The sequence below is a fragment of the Betta splendens genome, chromosome 8, assembly GCF_900634795.4.
Source record: "Betta splendens chromosome 8, fBetSpl5.4, whole genome shotgun sequence".
Classification (NCBI taxonomy): domain Eukaryota; kingdom Metazoa; phylum Chordata; class Actinopteri; order Anabantiformes; family Osphronemidae; genus Betta; species Betta splendens.
Window position 1 is genome coordinate 6,220,399 of NC_040888.2, and position 18,778 is coordinate 6,239,176.

Consider the following 18,778-nt stretch of genomic DNA (forward strand, 5'->3'; position numbering starts at 1 on the left):
TGAAACCTGAGTCTTGTCACTAACAGAGCTGCTCACAAACTTAAAGGTTTGATCCGTCGTTACCTCGACTCTCCAGCCTGTGGCTCTGCTTCATTCTCCTCCTATAATTTAGCTGATTCTGTTGCTGGTTTATGAATTGAATGAAGTGCTGAAACTCCTCCTCCTCCACTTTTCCTCCCTCATGGTCTTTATAAGTATTTCCAGACTCTGGTCTCACACCAACCCTGCTCACTCTCAGCTGGACAGAGACACAGTCACACACACTGACATCATGGTGGGGACCCTCTGTGCTCTCATCACTGCTCTCACATGTAAGATCCTTATTGTGATTTCTGAAGACTTTGTAATGCATGAATTCATAGTTATTTTGTGTTTGTTGACAGATGTTGATGCAGCGAAGGTTCTGACCCAGACGCCTCCTGTCCACACAGCGTCTGTAGGACAACAAGTTGTTCTACACTGTAACATTCAGAGAAATGATGGTTACTTTGTCAGTTGGTACAAACAGGTTCCTGGTAAAACTCCTCAGTACATTCTGTACTATTACTATTCTCACAGTTCTCCATCCTTTGGATCAGGATTCTCCTCAGACAGATTTGTCTCTAAAGCTTCATCAGACATAAATTACCAGCTCATCATTAAAGGTGCAGAGACAGGAGACACTGCTCAGTATTTCTGTTGTACATGGGACCCCTCCGCTAGTGAGGCCGTATCACTGTGATTCACACTGTGACAAAAACCTCCTCACAGACTCTTCTGCTTTTTGATCTGCTGGGACTGAACCTGTCGTCTAAAGCTTTCTACAACCTGCTCACAGCACTAAACCCTATCTACACAATTTAATTCTTATGGTAAAAAGTATTGTTAACAGTATCCTTACTGTCATATTCCAAAACGGCAGGCAAAAAACGGGAGTTGGGCAGGCAATTGTCAAAAACCAGAGGTCACAATATCCAGCAGAGGTACATGCAAGGACAAGGCAACAACACAGTCAGAACAGGCACGAGTCAAAACCAGGGACGTACAGTACTTGGATATGGGTGTAGGCTGACAAACTGGGTAGTGACAAAGACTATCTGGCAAACAGAACAGGTGAGTGCTAGAGCTTAAATGTTGGAAACTAATTAAATAATCAAAACAGCTGACAGGGCACGTGACCAGGAACGTAAAGCGGGCAAAAGACATGACGGAACAGAAACCGGAAACACTACCAAAATAAAACAGGAAATGAACATGGCAAACCAGAAAAAAATACAGGAACAGTCAAGGTTCATGACACTTACAAGTTTACTCTTAATACTTCTTGGCACTAATTTTGTCCCATTTTTTAGTCTCCAAAGGTTTATTTGAAGTTGACTTTAGGCACAGAACTACTCATGTTTTATTCACTATTAACTACATTAATATTATTATCTCAAGGCACTTTACAAGGTAAGTTCAAGACCTTACACAACTAAACCCAACAGATCCCACAGAGAGCAAGCCTTTAATTACAATTAGACAGCAACAGTGGAGAGGAAAAACTCCCTCTCTAACGAGAAAGAAACCTCCAGCAGAACCAGGCTGAATGTGGGCGGCTATCTGCCTCGACCGGTTGAGGTGAGGAGAGAGAGAGAGAGAAAAGCACAGCAACAACAACAAGCAACAACAGAGCACAGGCAGGATGGTTGGACCTGGGACTGTTGACGTTTGATGAACTGTGACGCCCAGGTCAGCTCCTCCTCCTTCTCCTCTTCCTCTTCCTCCTCTTCCTCCTCCTCTTCCTTCTCAGCCTCTTCATAAGCTTCAGTGTCTCTGGTCATCACAGTCCAACCCTGCTCACTCTCAGCTGGACAGTGAGGGACATTCACACACTGACATCATGCTGGGGACCCTCTGTGCTCTCATCACTGCTCTCACATGTAAGATTATGATTGTGATTTTCTGCTAAGACTTTGTAATGCATGAATTCATAGTTATTTTGTGTTTGTTGACAGGTGTTGATGCAGCGAAGGTTCTGACCCAGACGCCTCCTGTCCACACAGCGTCTGTAGGACAACAAGTTGTTCTACACTGTAACATTCAGAGAGATGAGAATCGTCTTGTCAGTTGGTACAAACAGGTTCCTGGTAAAACTCCTCAGTACATTCTGTACTATTACCATACTTACAGTTCTCCAACCTTTGGATCAGGATTCTCCTCAGACAGATTTGCCTCTAAAACCTCATCAAACATAAATTACCAGCTCATCATTAAACGTACAGAGACAGGAGACACTGCTCAGTATTTCTGTTGTACATGGGACACCTCTGCTGATGAAGGCGTATCACTGTGATTCACACTGTGACAAAAACCTCCTCACAGACTCTTCTGCTTTTTATCTGCTGGAACTGAACCAGTCACTTAAAGCTTTCTACAACCTGCTCACAGGACTAAAACCTTTCTACGTCATTCTCTAATAAGCTGCTAAGAGCATGAAAAGCTTTTTCTATCATTTTATTCTCACATAAATAAAATATTATTAAATTTACAGTAAAATCACTCTAATACTTATTTATATACACACAAATTAATCAAGTTAGAGAAAGATATATATAGAATAATGACAGTAAAAACAGTTAAACGAAAAAGATCTGAAGCAAAAAACTCAATATTTCATTAAACCAAACATCTATTTTTACCAGATAAACCATTTCCTGAGGAAAATGCACAGTGAATTCTATAATGCTGAATGTATTACGTGCAAATAAAACAAGGGAAATACAAAACTAAGGGTGCTGCACATGCAGGATTGCCAATGACTGGTAACACAAAAGTAACACACATAACTAAACTAAAGATCACTGCCGAGCAGGAAAATACCTCAACCTTACATAGAACACTAAACATGCAACAAACACAAAACATGAGACATGCAGGACAAAACAAACCTTGACACACGGTGCGCAATGAACATAGTAACAGAGATGCAACAAACCAGTTGACTGGACCCAAACTAGGGCTTAAATACTAACCTAAAACACGGGTGAATATGTTTATCCTACTGTAATTACAAACAAGGGAAAAAACAGGAAGTGACATCACAGGCTGAAAAAACAAGAAAGAAACAAAGACACTAGTATAAAACAACAGGCATTTTCTGTGTGGCCAAGTTCAACAAAACATCGAAGGTCAGATGTCGATCTGCGGCACATTTTTACTGTCACGGAAGGTGAAATGGCAAAATTGTCAGGACCTTCTCCTGCTTCATGATAATTAATTGTTGCAATTGGTTAGTAATTGTTTCTGTTGGTTACTGTAGAATTCTCCTTCCATTATATTTTTACCAAGATGCAATGCAGCTCTTTATTTTTATTACATATTTATTCAGCTCTACATTTTTATATGGACAGAAATAAATTCTCTACCAAGAAGCTATATATAAACTAGTAATAGTAAGAATTTAGGCCTTGTACAGTAATAGGCGATTTCTCCTTCCTGCTTTTCCCCTTTCCCTGATCTCTTTCCCATTAGTGGTCCCGACAGCGAATCAGGGACAGTTCATGAGGTTTTAAGAAGAACGGCGTTGTCAGACAGGCAAAGGTCGGTACACAGGTTGCATAGATGATGGCAGCAGTACAGACAGGGATCAGGCAACCGACGGTCAGTTTCCAGCAGAGGTCAAAACACAAGAAGCGAGGGAGCAGTCAAGACAGGTGAGAAACAAGAACAAAGACTTAGTGGGTAATGACGCTGGAGAGTTGACAGGTACGTGAGCAAACAATGTGCTGTGGCTTCAATACTAGACATGATGAACAATAGGAAGCATCAGAGAACATTAACTGACTGAAACGTAAACCTACACAAACAGGAATCAAACAGTAGGTTGTCAAAAATAAAACAGGAAACTGAAACATGACAATAATGCTGGATTTGTGACAATCTGAAAAACCATAAACAAAAGTGTAATTTAGCTGATTCTGTTGCTGGTTTATGAATTGAATCAAGTGTTTAAACACATCTATCTGATGCTGCTGCTTTATGAATAGAGTTGAGCGCTGAAACTCCTCCTCCTGCACTTTTTCTCCCTCATGGTCTTTATAAGTATTTCCAGACTCTGGTCTCACACCAACCCTGCTCACTCTCAGCTGGACAGAGACACAGTCACACACACTGACATCATGCTGGGGACCCTCTGTGCTCTCATCACTGCTCTCACATGTAAGATTTTTACTGTGATTTGTAAAGACTGTGTAATGCATGAATTCATAGTTATTTTGTGTTTGTTGACAGATGTTGATGCAGCGAAGGTTCTGACCCAGACGCCTCCTGTCCACACAGCGTCTGTAGGACAACAAGTTGTTCTGAACTGTAACATTCAGAGAGATGATGATGGTGTTGTCAGATGGTACAAACAGGTTCCTGGTAAAACTCCTCAGTACATTCTGCACTATTACCGTTCTCGCAGTTCTCCCACTTTTGGATCAGGATTCACCTCAGACAGATTTGACTCTAAAGCCTCATCAAACATAAATTACCAGCTCATCAATAAACAAGCAGAGACAGGAGACACTGCTCAGTATTTCTGTGAGACATGGGACACCTCTGCTGCTGCGCATGTTTCACTGTGATTCACACTGTGACAAAAACCTCCTCACAGACTCTTCTGCTTTTTAAGCTGCTGGGACTGAACCAGTCACTTAAAGCTTCCTACAACCTGCAAACAGCATGAAAAGCTTTCTCTATCATTTCATTCTCACATAAATAAAAATATTATTAAATTTACAGTAAAATCACTATAATACATATTTATATAAATACACAAATTATTCAATTTAGAGAAATCCCTATATAGAGTACTGACAGTTAAAACAGTAAAATGAAAAAGACCTGAAGCACAACACTCAATATTTCATTAAACCAAACATCTATTTCATTAAACCAAACATCTATTTTAATAGATAAACCATTTCCTGAGGAAAATGCCCAGTGAATTCTATAATGCTGAATGTATTACGTGCCGAATTAAAACAAAGAGAAATACAAAACTATGGGTGCTGCACATGCAGGATTGTCAATGACTGGTAACACACAAATAACACACATAACTAAACTAAAGATCACTACAGAGCAGGGGAATAACTCAACCTTACATAAAACACTAAACATGCAACAAACACAAAACATGAGACATACAGGACAAAACTGTAATGGATAAAATTGTGCCTTTGTCCTTTTCCTTATCCAACACAGTCGTCATGTGCTGGTTAGGTGCATCACTGAACATTCTTACACAAACAACTAATCTCTTGTGCGCTGTCATCAAGTTTAAACATCTGATCTTCCATTTGACTGACTAATAGTCTATGATATATATTTGTCTTTTACACCCGGACTCTGGCTCCATCCTATCTGACTCCCCACCAGACCCAAGGCTGGTAAAGCGAATGCATCTTGTCTTGGAAGCTTGGTGTTTATTCCTTTGGAGAACAAGACACGATGATGCAGAAGTGAGAACGTAAACATTCTAACTCACGGCGAGATAAGGTGGCACAAACAATTCTATTGGTGCAGAGAGACATTCCACCAGAGCCAGAGAAAGGGGTTAAAAGGCAGAGCCACTTGAGGATCGTGGGCTCTTTACATCACACCTTCGTGGTGTGTGCATTGATCTCCCAGCTGGTTTTTGGTTTGTTGATGTGCACGATCAACATCCATGCTTTTGATTTGCTTTTTCCATTATTTTTATTTTCCTTCATTTTTATAATAAATCACATGAAGGACAACTCTCTCATCTGCCTCTTTATTGGAAATTTCCACCACAAAAACAAACCTTGACACACGCTGCGACTTCTCCTTCCTGCTTTTTCCCATCAAGGGTCCCCACAGCAAATGAATTGCTTGGTTGTTTTGGCAAATCGCCTTCCTGGCATGATCCCTCTGTTTATCCAGGCTTGGGACCAATTCATGCAGCTAGGCTGCACCGAACGGCCGGACTGGGCATTATACAGTAACATTGTCTAAACAACCAGTCACGTGTTGATTTTTTATGTTTACCTACTGTCAGTTAAACCCAACATGGTGTTTTCATACATTTTGATGCTCAACTTACAGTAAGTATTATGTTCATCAGAGACTCAGCTTGATGTGAAACCTGAGACCTGTCACTAACAGAGGTGCTCACAGGTTTAAAGGTTTGACCCATCGTTACCTGAACCTTCCAGTCTGTGTCAGGCACGAGGTGTAGAGTAGGACCCAAATGCACAGCGCGAGGCAGGAATCAGTTTCTTGAGGTTTTAAGAAGAACGACGTTGTCAGACAGGCAAAGGTCGGTACACAGGTTGCATAGATGATGGCAGCAGTTCAGACGGGGATCAGGCAACCGACGGTCAGTTTCCAGCAGAGGTCAAAACACAAGAAGCGAGGGAGCAGTCAAGACAGGTGAGAAACAAGAACTTACTGGGTAATGACGCTGGAGAGTTGACAGGTACGTGAGCAAACAATGGGCTGTGGCAGAGACGGTGCTTCAATACTAGACATGATGAACAATAGGGAACATCTGAGAACATCAACTGACTGAAACGTAAACCTACACAAACAGGAATCAAACAGTAGGTTGTCAGAAATAAAACAGGAAACTCGACCGAAACATGACAATAATGCTGGATTTGTGACAATCTGAACAACCGTAAACAAAAGTACAATTTAGTTGATTCTGTTGCTGGTTTATGAATTGTATCAAGTGCTTAAACACTATCTATCTGATGCTGCTGGTTTATGAATAGAGTTGAGCGCTGAAACTCCTCCTCCTCCACTTTCCTCCCTCATGGTCTTTATAAGTATTTCCAGACTCTGGTCTCACACCAACCCTGCTCACTCTCAGCTGGACAGAGACACAGTCACACACACTGACATCATGCTGGGGACCCTCTGTGCTCTCATCACTGCTCTCACATGTAAGATCCTTATTGTGATTTGTCAAGACTTTGTAATGCATGAATTCATAGTTATTTTGTGTTTGTTGACAGATGTCGATGCAGCGAAGGTTCTGACCCAGACGCCTCCTGTCCACACAGCGTCTGTAGGACAACAAGTTGTTCTGAACTGTAACATTCAGAGAGATGATAATTACCGTGTCCACTGGTACAAACAGGTTCCTGGTAAAACTCCTCAGTACATTCTGAAGTTTCACCATTCTGACAGTTCTCCAACCTTTGGATCAGGATTTTCCTCAGACAGATTTGACTCTAAAGCCTCATCAAACATAAATTACCAGCTCATCATTAAACGTGCAGAGACAGGAGACAGTGCTCAGTATTTCTGTTATACATGGAACAACTCTACTAATGAAGGCGTATCACTGTGATTCACACTGTGACAAAAACCTCCTCACAGACTCTTCTGCTTTTTATCTGCTGGGACTGAACCCGTCGCCTAAAGCTTCCTACAACCTGCTCCCTGCACTGAAACATTTCTACATCATTTCATTCTACTGTAATATGAACTCATTTATACAAACACAGTGTGTCAAAAGATGCTTTCTGTTGTTGTTTCTGAGGGATTTAAAGAGAAAACTGTTAATGTAACATCTTAAATGTGTAAAATCGTATTAACAAAAAAAAACAACAACAACAGTATATTTTATTTATTTTTTATTTTATAGTATTTTAGTTTGAATTTTTAACATATTTAGAAAAGTAATTTTTATCATCAGATTTTCATAAAATAACAAATCAGAATTAATCTGAAACATTTCATTAAATAATGTAACTTTGTTGAACTGTTTAAATTCCACTACAGATTTAAAGTTACAATAATAAAACGAGTCATTTCTCTTGTGGAGACACAGACATAAACAAAGTCAAGTGATGAAAATGTATTCATTTAATATTATGGGACTGAACCAGTCGCTTAAAGCTTCATACACCTGCTCACGGCACTGAAACATTTCTACATCATTTCATTCGTACATAAACTCATTCATACACAAAAGAAAAAAAATAAATATGGTCAGATTTACACTAAAAATATATAATTTTGCACATTTTACACAAGCCTTAAAGTATTGTAGCTTGACATAATCACACAACTTGCAGACCTGGTGTCACGGTTATTGCGATGACGGAGCCACATCCACAGCACAGGAGGCAGACAGGTAAGTAGGAAGGGTTTAACACAAACTCAATGTCGTGGTACAGGCAGAGGTCAATACACGGAGGCAGGTGAGGCTACGGTACAGACAAGGGCTACAACAACTACGAAATAAAACAGGAAATCACATGCAGACAAACCCCCGGATTGTGACACCTCTTCCTATTTATGTTTTTAACCCCAGCAATGATTTATCGCTGATTCCAAGACACAAAAAATAGGTTCACAAACATACTGTGCGCAGTCTCTGCCTGTACAAATCTCAGGTAAGTGTCCCTTCTAAGTGGGATGCTCTGCAGTTTTAATTGCATTAGTCATACACACTCGTCCAGGAATCTGGGGCTCCTTCCGAGGGGGCCAGTAGACGGAGTCTTCCCATTGATGGCTCTGTCTGCTGGACCCCTCGGAGAATTGACTATCTCCCAAAGTTCCTCATACTTAGCCAAATACACATACATTTAGGGCCGGGGGTGAGCTCTTTCACTGGGGCCTGGGGCCGAGGCCAGTTGTGGCCTCGCCCACTGGTCCTGGTGGAGAGATCACCACCCAGTTTTAACTGCAAAAAGACGTTTAGGGTGAGGGGGGGCACTGTCTGTGGGACACACCGTCAGCCAGCGGTTGTGCTCCTGGAGGTGTCACCCACCTTCAGTGCACTTTAGTTCCACACACTCACGTCCAAGCTGGGTTGCAGGGTTCTGGGGTGCCTTTTTCTACTGCCCTCTGCCTCCCCCGGGTTGGGGGGGTTGGGCGGGGCTCGGCAGGAGCTGCGGTCCCTGTCTGGGGCCACATGGACGACAGGCCGGAGACCTACCCTCCCCACGAATGTGATCAAGCGAATGGCGTGGGTGCGAGAATGTATCTGAGAGTGCATTGGTTCACGTACAGTATAATTGACTAGTTTGTTGTGAGAGAGTTTATGGTGTGTGTGTTGATGTGATTATGTGTGTTGCACATGTGGGTGGGTGTATGCATCTGTGTTTGTGTGAGTTGGTATGCGTGTGGTGCGGTTGAAGTGTGGGGGGGTCCGGTTTTCCGCCCGGGGTACGATGATCGTCTGCCTGGGTGGTCTCTTTTCTGCTGACCCCACCAATTGCTGGCCTTGTGCTGCAGGCCGCTGTAGCGCCAGGGGATGAGGTCGGGCCGATGGGGTAGGCCCCGCTCCGCTCGTGTGGGGGTGGTGGACTGGGCCCCACTCTGGGCGCGGGGGCATCTCCTGGTGGGCTCCCTACGGACTGTGGGTCCTCGGGCTCCACTCATTCAGGCCGACCCTCCCACCGGGTGGAGTGTTTGCCCCTGATCTCATGGGGCGGACAGCGTTGACCCCCGGTGGCTCGCTCTGACCTCGGGTGCTGTCTCTGTGGCTGCAGCTCTGCCTGGGGGGCTTGTGTGTGGGCTCCCTGGCTGCTAGGATTCTTTCCTCTGCTTGCTGGATGGGCGTAGTGGCCGAGCCCCTCACATCACCCTTTTTTTTACATGACCAAGAACATTACATCCATTTAAAGTGGTTCAGTTTTCATTAGACAGTTTAACTAAAGTATAACAAGTGTCACATGACATCTTGATTTGTATGAAACTCTAATTAAGGAGAGAAGGTTTGCAGGTGCATCCTGGAAGGTGACGCTTCACTAGTGGAGGATGAAAACTCAGTTTCACTTTCTGCTGGTTTCACTTTAAAAGACGGTGATAGAAAATAGTCATATGTTGATTTTTGTTATTTTAATATAAGTTAAATGTAAATAATAAAATTTATACTTTATTTCTTTTAAAACAACAACTGAGAGTTTTTTTCTACATTATGATGCTTATTATCAGGTGATGAAAACTAGTTACATGTTTTGGTTCTTTTAATGTAAGTTAAACATAATTATTAAACTTCCTACTCTGTTATTACAAAAACAAAACAACTATCAGTGTTTTCATACCTTATGATGCTCAACTTGAGTCTTACTGTTCGTTCATCAGAGACTCAGCTTCATGTGAAACCTGAGTCTTGTCAATAACAGAGCTGCTCACAGGTTTAAAGGTTTGACCCGTTGTTATCTTAACTCTCTAGTCTGTGGCTCTGCTTCATTCTCCTCCTATTTACATCAAGTCATCATTCAGATGAATCACACCTACAATAAACATGACTTCAGCTGAGATTATGCTGCTGGTTTATGAATGGAGTCGAGCGCTAAAACTCCTCCTCCTCCTCCACTTTTCCTCCCTCATGGTCTTTATAAGTATTTCCAGACTCTGGTCTCACACCAACCCTGCTCACTCTCAGCTGGACAGAGACACAGTCACACACACTGACATCATGCTGGGGACCCTCTGTGCTCTCATCACTGCTCTCACATGTAAGATTCCTATTGTGATTTGTGAAGACCTTGTAATGCATGAATTCATAGTTATTTTGTGTGTGTTGACAGATGTTGATGCAGCGAAGGTTCTGACCCAGATGCCTCCTGTCCATACAGCGTCTGTAGGACAACAAGTTGTTCTAAACTGCAACATTCAGAGAGCTGAGACTTATTATGTCCATTGGTACAAACAGGTTCCTAATAAAACTCCTCAGTACATTTTGAGGTTTTACCATTCTCACACTTCTCCAACCTTTGGATCAGGATTCTCCTCAGACAGATTTGACTCTAAAGCCTCATCAGACATAAATTACCAGCTCATCATTAAAGGAGCAGAGACAGGAGACACCGCTCAGTATTTCTGTAAGACATGGGACAATTCAACTCAAGAGTACGTATCACTGTGATTCACACTGTGACAAAAACCTCCTCACAGACTCTTCTGCTTTTTATCTGCTGGAACTGAACCAGTCACCTAAATCTTCCTACAACCTGCTCACGTCACTGAAACCTTCCTACGTCATTCTCTAATAAACTGCTAAGTGTCAGACTAGGGCAGGTGGCGGACCCACATGCACGGCACAGAAGCACGGTTATGATTAAGCACGGGTTTATTCGACAAGGCAGGGTCAGGCAGTCCAGGTCATACACGGAAGAGTTCAGTAAGCAGTAAACAAGGGAGCAGGCAATCTCTGATTCAATGTCCAGGCAGGGTTCGGTACACAAGCAGGCTCAGCAAAAGTACAGGCAGGGATAAGACAAACTCACGGTCAGATTATGAGGCACGGTTCTCTCACAGGTAGCGGGATACATAGTTAGAGGCAAGTTCAGGCAAGAAGCAAGGGTCAAGGCGATCAGGGTCAAAACACGAGTAGCTAAACAAGAGATGCTGGAAAGAGTACGGAAACTAAGACTCTCAGGAACACACGAACTCAAAAACTCAGGACACACAGGAAACTAAGAAACTCAACAATCTGGCAACGGACTATGGGAACAGGTGGTGGCTAAATACACAGAGTGATTACGTAATTACTGACAGGTGTGGATACTGGGAACAGGTAAGTGACAGCTGACAGAGAACAGGAAGTTTAACAAAATAAAACAGGACATGGCGTGACGACAGGAAACAACTAGAAACACAAAACCAGATCATGACACTAAGAGCATGAAAAGCTTTTTCTATCATTTCATTCTCACATAAATAAAATATTATTAAATTTACAGTAAAATCACTCTAATACTTATTTATATACACACAAATTAATCAAGTTAGAGAAAGATATATATATAGAATAATGACAGTAAAAACAGTAAAATGAAAAAGACCTGAAGCACAAGACTCAATATTTCATTAAACCAAACATCTATTTTAATAAATAAACCATTTCCTGAGGAAAATGCACAGTGAATTCTATAATGCTTAATGTATTACGTGCAAATAAAACAAAGGGAAATACAAAACTAAGGGTACTGCACTTGCAGGATTGTCAATGACTGGTAACACAAAAATAACACACAGACTGAACTAAAGATCACTGCAGAGCGGGAAAATAACTCAACCTTACATAGAACACTAAACATGCAACAAACACAAAACATGAGACATGCAGGACAAAACAAACCTTGACACGGTGCGCAATGAACATAGTAACAGAGATGCAACAAACCAGTTGACTGAACCCAAACTAGGGCTTAAATACTAACCTAAAACACGGGTGAATATGATTATCCTAATTACAAACAAGGAAAAAAACAGGAAGTGACATCACAGGCTGAAACAACAAGAAAGAAACAAAGACACTAGTATAAAACAACAGGCATTTTGTGTGTGGCCAAATTCAACAAAACATCGAAGGTCAGATGTCGATCTGCGGCACAGTTTTACTGTCACGAAAGGTGAAATGGCAAAATTGTCAGGACCTTCTCCTGCTTCATGATAATTAATTGTTGCAGTTGGTTAGTAATTGTTTCTGTTGGTTACTGTAGAATTCTCCTTCCATTGAATTTAACCAAGATGCATTGCAGCTCTATATTTTTATTGAATATTTTTTCAGCTCTACATTTTTATATGCACAGAAATAAATTCTCTACCAAGAAGCTGTATATAAACTAGTAATAGTAAGAATTTAGGCATTGTACAGTAATAGGCGACTTCTCCTTCCTGCTTTTCCTTTTTCCCTGATCTCTTTTCCATTAGGGGTCCCGACAGTGAATCAGGGAACGGTTCATGAGGTTTTAAGAAGAACGACGTTGTCAGACAGGCAAAGGTCGGTACACAGGTTGCATAGATGATGGCAGCAGTACAGACAGGGATCAGGCAACCGACGGTCAGTTTCCAGCAGAGGTCAAAACACAAGAAGCGAGGGAGCAGTCAAGACAGGTGAGAAACAAGAACTTACTGGGTAATGACGCTGGAGAGTTGACAGGTACGTGAGCAAACAATGGGCTGTGGCAGAGACGGTGCTTCAATACTAGACATGATGAACAATAGGGAACATCTGAGAACATCATCTGACTGAAACGTAAACCTACACAAACAGGAATCAAACAGTAGGTTGTCAAAATTAAAACAGGAAACTCGACTGAAACATGACAATAATGCTGGATTTGTGACAAATCCAACAACCATAAACAAAAGTGTAATTTAGCTGATTCTGTTGCTGGTTTATGAATTGAATGAAGTGCTGAAACTCCTCCTCCTCTTTCACTTTTCCTCCCTCATGGTCTTTATAAGTATTTCCAGACTCTGGTCTCACACCAACCCTGCTCACTCTCAGCTGGACAGAGACACAGTCACACACACTGACATCATGCTGGGGACCCTCTGTGCTCTCATCACTGCTCTCACATGTAAGATCCTTATTGTGATTTGTGAAGACTTTTTAATGCATGAATTCATAGTTATTTTGTGTTTGTTCACAGATGTCGATGCAGCGAAGGTTCTGACCCAGACGCCTCCTCTTCACACAGCGTCTGAAGGACAACAAGTTGTTCTACACTGTAACATTCAAAGACATGAGAATTATGTACATTGGTACAAACAGGTTCCTGGTAAAACTCCTCAGTACATTCTGAGGTTTTATCATGGTTGGAGTTCTCCAGCCTTTGGATCAGGATTCTCCTCAGACAGATTTGACTCTAAAACCTCATCAAACATAAATTACCAGCTCATCATTAAACATGCAGAGACAGGAGACAGTGCTCAGTATTTCTGTTATACATGGGACAGCTCTGCTAATGAAGGTGTTTCACTGTGATTCACACTGTGACAAAAACCTCTTCACAGACTCTTCTGCTTTTTATCTGCTGGGACTGAACCCATCACCTAAAGCTTCTTACAACCTGCTCACGGCACTGAAAACTTTATACATCATTTCATTCTGACGTTAAAAACTATTGTTCAAATTACCGTAAAAGTAAATACAATCCTTTGGCAAAAATGTATTCTAAAAGTTTTTTGATCAAGTAAACAGAAGTATATTTCTTAAGTATATTTAAAAAAAATATACTTATGTAAATATACTTCTAGTATCTTTTCAAGTTTACTCTTAAGACATTTTAGCACTAATTTTGGCCCACTTTTTAGTCTACTAAAGTTTATTTGAAGTTAAATTTAGGCACAGAATTACTCATATTTTATTCACCATTAACTGCATAAAAATGCACTTTAAATAATTCAATTCAATTCAGTTTTATTTATTCAGCGCCAAATCACAAAAACAAGGTTAAAGGTTCTCAAAGCACTTTACAAGGTAAATTTAAAACCAAACACAACTAATCCCAACAGATCCCACATACAGCAAGCCTTTAATTTGACAGCAACAGTGGAAAGGAAAAACTCCTTCTCCATGAGGAAGAACCAGGCTGGATTTGAGCGGCCATCTGCATCGACCGGTTGGGGTGAGGGGAGAGAGACAGAGAGAAAAGCACAGCAACAACAACAAGCAACAACAGAGCACAGGCAGGATGGTTGGACACGCAGTCTATGTCTATTGCAGCTTAACTAAGACATGGTTCCTGTGACTAACAATCATTGCCAGTGACCTGAACATCTCTAACTATAAGCTTTATCAAACAGGAAGGTTTTAAGCCTGATCTTAAAGGAGTTCCTGTCGAACCTGAACAGGGAGCTGGTTCCACAGGAGACGAGCTTGGCAGCTGAAGACTCTGCCTCCCATAAACTTGCACATACTAAATATGTACGTTTAGGCTACTAACTGTATTGAACAACTAAACTATTAGTGAACTTCATTAATTGACTTATAGTTTATGTATTATAGTGTAGTAATATACTTTTGATAACTCATATCAACTTATAATAATGATTGAACTTCATTGATCCCACATCGGGGAACTTCTAATTTCTAATCTTTGAATTTTGACCTATAGGGGAGCATTTAGGGAGCTAGTATGAATTAACTTTTTCAAAGAGGCACAAAGCTGGAACCTTCTGCTTTCCAACCCATGCTCTCTCTACTGAGCTAGAGTACCAGGACACCAAGGTCTGTATGCTCATATCTGAGCCTGAATGGCCAATATGGGGATTGAACCTCATCAACACAGTGGCAAACTAACTGTGCACATACTAATTATGTACTTCTAGACCACTAACTATACTGAACAACTAAACTGTTTTTGTACTACATACAGGCTAGTACACATGTAGTTTATTGTAGCATACTTTTGATAACTCATCGATTAATGTGTTATTATTACACTTTATTATTAAGTAAACGTGTTGTCAGGGTTTGCTGGATGATGGACTCAAATGCACAGCTCTGAGGCAGGGCAGTCGGGCAGGCAGAGGTCTGAACACAAGAATCCAGCTTCAGCACAGGTACAAACATAGATTAAGCAGGAGCAAGGTAAAAAGAGGAACAATATATGGACTAGCACCAAAACTCCCACAGTCTAGGTCCCTGCCCTGTTCCCTGTCTGTCCCGTCGTGTGCTACTGTCATTGGGCACCTGATTAAATATTAAGTCTTTTGAACTTCCATCCGTCTCTGTGCTGTGCACGTGGGTCCAGCGTCTAGCAAAGCCTGACACACTCTAACCTCTTTTTTATACTTTTTATACTGTAATTATTAACCAAATATATTGTACTTGATCACTTGATTATACTTTGCTTTGGTATATTGTAGTATAATTGTACATGAAAGTGAACTTAGTTTTTAAAAGTTTAAAAAAACAATATCAATACTGTACTTGAATGTTCTATTTTTTTACTTTTTACTTTTTTAAGGGTTACATATTTATATATACACATGAATAAATCAAGGTAGAGAAAATCTTACATACTGACAATAAAAATAAACATGATGAAAACTACCAAATCGCCTTTTAACTAGTAGATTTCTTTAAGTGATGTGAAATCTTCATAACTATGACGGTCACGTCAGCTCCTCCTCCTCTTCCTCCTCAGCCTCTTCTTAAACTTCAGTGTCTCTGGTCGTCACAGTCCAACCCTGCTCACTCTCAGCTGGACAGAGACACAGTCACACACACTGACATCATGCTGGGGACCCTCTGTGCTCTCATCACTGCTCTCACATGTAAGATCCTTATTGTGATTTGTGAAGACTTTGTAATGCATGAATTCATAGTTATTTTGTGTTTGTTGACAGATGTCGATGCAGCGAAGGTTCTGACCCAGACGCCTCCTGTCCACACAGCGTCTGTAGGACAACAAGTTGTTCTACACTGTAACATTCAGAGAGATGATAATAATAAAGTCCGTTGGTACAAACAGGTTCCTGGTAAAACTCCTCAGTACATTCTGAGATTTCACCACTCTGACAGTTCTCCAACCTTTGGATCAGGATTCTCCTCAGACAGATTTGACTCTAAAGCTTCATCAGACATAAATTACCAGCTCATCATTAAACAAGCAGAGACAGGAGAAACTGCTCAGTATTTCTGTCATACATGGGACACCTCTGCTAATGAGCACGTATCACTGTGATTCGCACTGTAACGAAAACCTCAGTGACTGATCAGTTCTGCCCAAAATGAATAAAAGTCCACAACAAAACCACAATCCAGACACTGAAACATAGAAACAGCTCCAAAGAGTCCAACGTGTTGAAACGAGAGCAGCAGAGTTTGTGGATCTGATCAGACTGATGAAGTGATGAGATGTTGTCAGTGAACGTTGGTGTGAACAGGATGTTTCAGTTCCACTCGCCTCATTAGTGACAGTCAGGAGGTTTTTGTACGACCATGTGCACAAACTGAACCACTGTGGTATTCGGACCAGGAACCGAGCTGACTGTGACAAGTAAGTACTTTAAATTAGTCTCAAAAGGCGCTTTCTGTTCTTGTTTCTGGTAGATTTAAACATTTAATTGTAAATGTATCACTTCAAATTAGTAAAATGCTCATTAGATAATACAGTAGTACAAATTTTAAACTCTGCGAAACAGCTGTGACTTTGACGACAGCAGAAAAATCTCTTCATGTTTTTTGATGGTTAAAAATATTAACAGGAAAAAAATGTAATATTTTGTTCAATATTTTTAGTTTTTGATTTTTATCATAATTCAAAAAGATTATTTTTATCCATAGCTTTAGAAATATATTCCATGAATGTTCTTTTTTAATGAGACACTGATAACAAATGATCAGAAAAGAAAAATAATAAAATGTCTGTTCATTTTAAAAATACTTACTTTACTTTTACTAATACTTTTAAAGTAACTTCAAAAATTACCTTTCATTAACAGACTTCAACAAAACAACATGATTCTGAAAGCTGAAACCTTTTATTAAACATTGTAACTTTGTTTAGCTTTAAATTCAAGGACCGATTTTAAGCCACACTATTGAACTGAAATGAATAATGTCCTTAATTCTCTTCATAAGGTGATGCACATGTATTTATTTAATATTATAAATATGATTTCATGTGATACAGAGGAAGACACTGTTTTTACTGTAGAACATTAGTGAGATTTTAATGTAGCAGCTGTTTTTCACGTTGATGGTTTCCTTTAATCAGCGTAACTGTTCTATCGTCAGTTCCACTCCTGCACTCGTGCGTTTAAACACTAACGAGCTGACGACCAGTCGTTTGCCGCCTGTTGTTTCAGGCTCCAGTGCTCCTGCTCCTGTCCTCACAGTCTTCCCTCCGTCCAGTGCTGAGCTCCAGTCCAACAAAGCCTCTGTGGTCTGTCTGTCCAGTCAGTCTGTGCCGTTTGCACATGTGACCTGGTCGGCTGCTGGGAGTCCAGTGAGCAGTGGGGTCTCTACCAGCACCGCTGTTCAGCAACCAGACCAGAGCTTTCACATCAGCAGCCGTCTGGACGTGCAGACGTCCGACTGGAACCTCAACAAGGTTTACACATGTAAAGTGTCTGTGGGCTCCCAGACTTCAGAGAAGACCATCAGCAGGTCACACTGTCCCACTGGAGACGAGTAGCAGAACAACGCCTGAACAAAGCTGCTGCTTCACTCTGTGTGTGTTTGCTGCTCACAGGCGTCCCAACAGATCATATAGTTGTTGTATTGGCGCTGTAATTATGTTTCCTGATTGATTTAACTAAATAAATTCATTTTTATTCACTGCATCTTTGTTGCAATATTTATGATCTTTGTACCTGTTTTCTTCTTCTTCTGTTTGGATTTGATGTTTTTTTAATTCAATGGGTTTTTTTTAAATTCATGCTCATTGTCACTTAAATACATACTCACATTTTTCAGTAGTTTATTTAATAGGTTTAATTGATACAGTAAAAACAGAACCAAATAGAAATGTGTGATTTCTATCATCTTGATTTAGTTTGTAAAAAGCTTAATATGAAACCAGCAGCAAGTGAAACTGAGTTTTCATCCTCCACCAGTGAAGCATCAACTCCCAGGATGCACCTGCAAACCTTCTCTCCTTAATTAGAGCCTTATGCAAATTAACAAATTTTTTTCTCTAAATCCTTCAGAATGTCTTTTGAGGCTAATTTAAAGTACTTACTTGTCACAGTCAGCTCGGTTCCTGGTTCGAATACCACAGTGGTTCAGTTTGTGTAGAGAATAATTTCCCCGATGTGGGATCAGTAATGTTTCAATAACAAAAGCGCTTTACACTAGTTTCTCATTCACCCATGCACTCTCACCAGCTCCTGCCATGGTTGCCATCATTACAGTACTTGGTGGACGACATCCCTACCAACTGCGCTATTGCCTCTCCATGTGTCCCCACCTTATGTATAAAAGCACTGTGTGTTGGACATGTACAAGGACTTGAACTAAAACACAGGAATGTTTATCACATGCACAGTGTGCATATATACAATGTACAGTAGTTTAAAGCCAAGAAAATCCTTAATTAAACTC

The 18,778-nt window shown here is 40.8% G+C and overlaps 1 protein-coding gene across 3 annotated transcripts; it reads left to right on the forward strand.

The window, feature by feature from the left end:
* The first annotated feature begins 241 nt into the window (after positions 1-241).
* On the forward strand, positions 242-18,018 carry LOC114860773 (immunoglobulin lambda-1 light chain-like). Of its 3 annotated transcripts, none has more exons than XM_055510595.1 (4): positions 242-311; positions 384-709; positions 16,697-16,730; positions 17,542-18,018. In XM_055510595.1, exons 1-4 carry the CDS (start codon positions 272-274, stop codon positions 17,868-17,870), a joined length of 729 nt encoding a protein of 242 aa, XP_055366570.1. In that variant the 5' UTR covers positions 242-271; the 3' UTR covers positions 17,871-18,018. The 3 variants fall into 3 exon arrangements, with proteins under 3 accessions (XP_055366570.1, XP_055366571.1, XP_029015461.1); XM_029159628.2 differs by lacking the exons at positions 242-311; positions 384-709 and adding exons at positions 15,822-16,005; positions 16,078-16,403; XM_055510596.1 differs by lacking the exons at positions 242-311; positions 384-709 and adding an exon at positions 10,523-10,846.
* Positions 18,019-18,778: the final 760 nt, after the last annotated feature.

Bases quoted from the DNA above. Each gene is read 5' to 3' on its own strand.
- LOC114860773 (XM_029159628.2), top strand. From the start codon at position 15,837: ATGACGGTCACGTCAGCTCCTCCTCCTCTTCCTCCTCAGCCTCTTCTT. The intron at 16,006-16,077 runs GTAAGATCCTTA...GTTTGTTGACAG, and splicing joins TCTCATCACTGCTCTCACAT to ATGTCGATGCAGCGAAGGTT. The intron at 16,404-16,696 runs GTATCACTGTGA...TGAACCACTGTG, and splicing joins ACACCTCTGCTAATGAGCAC to GTATTCGGACCAGGAACCGA.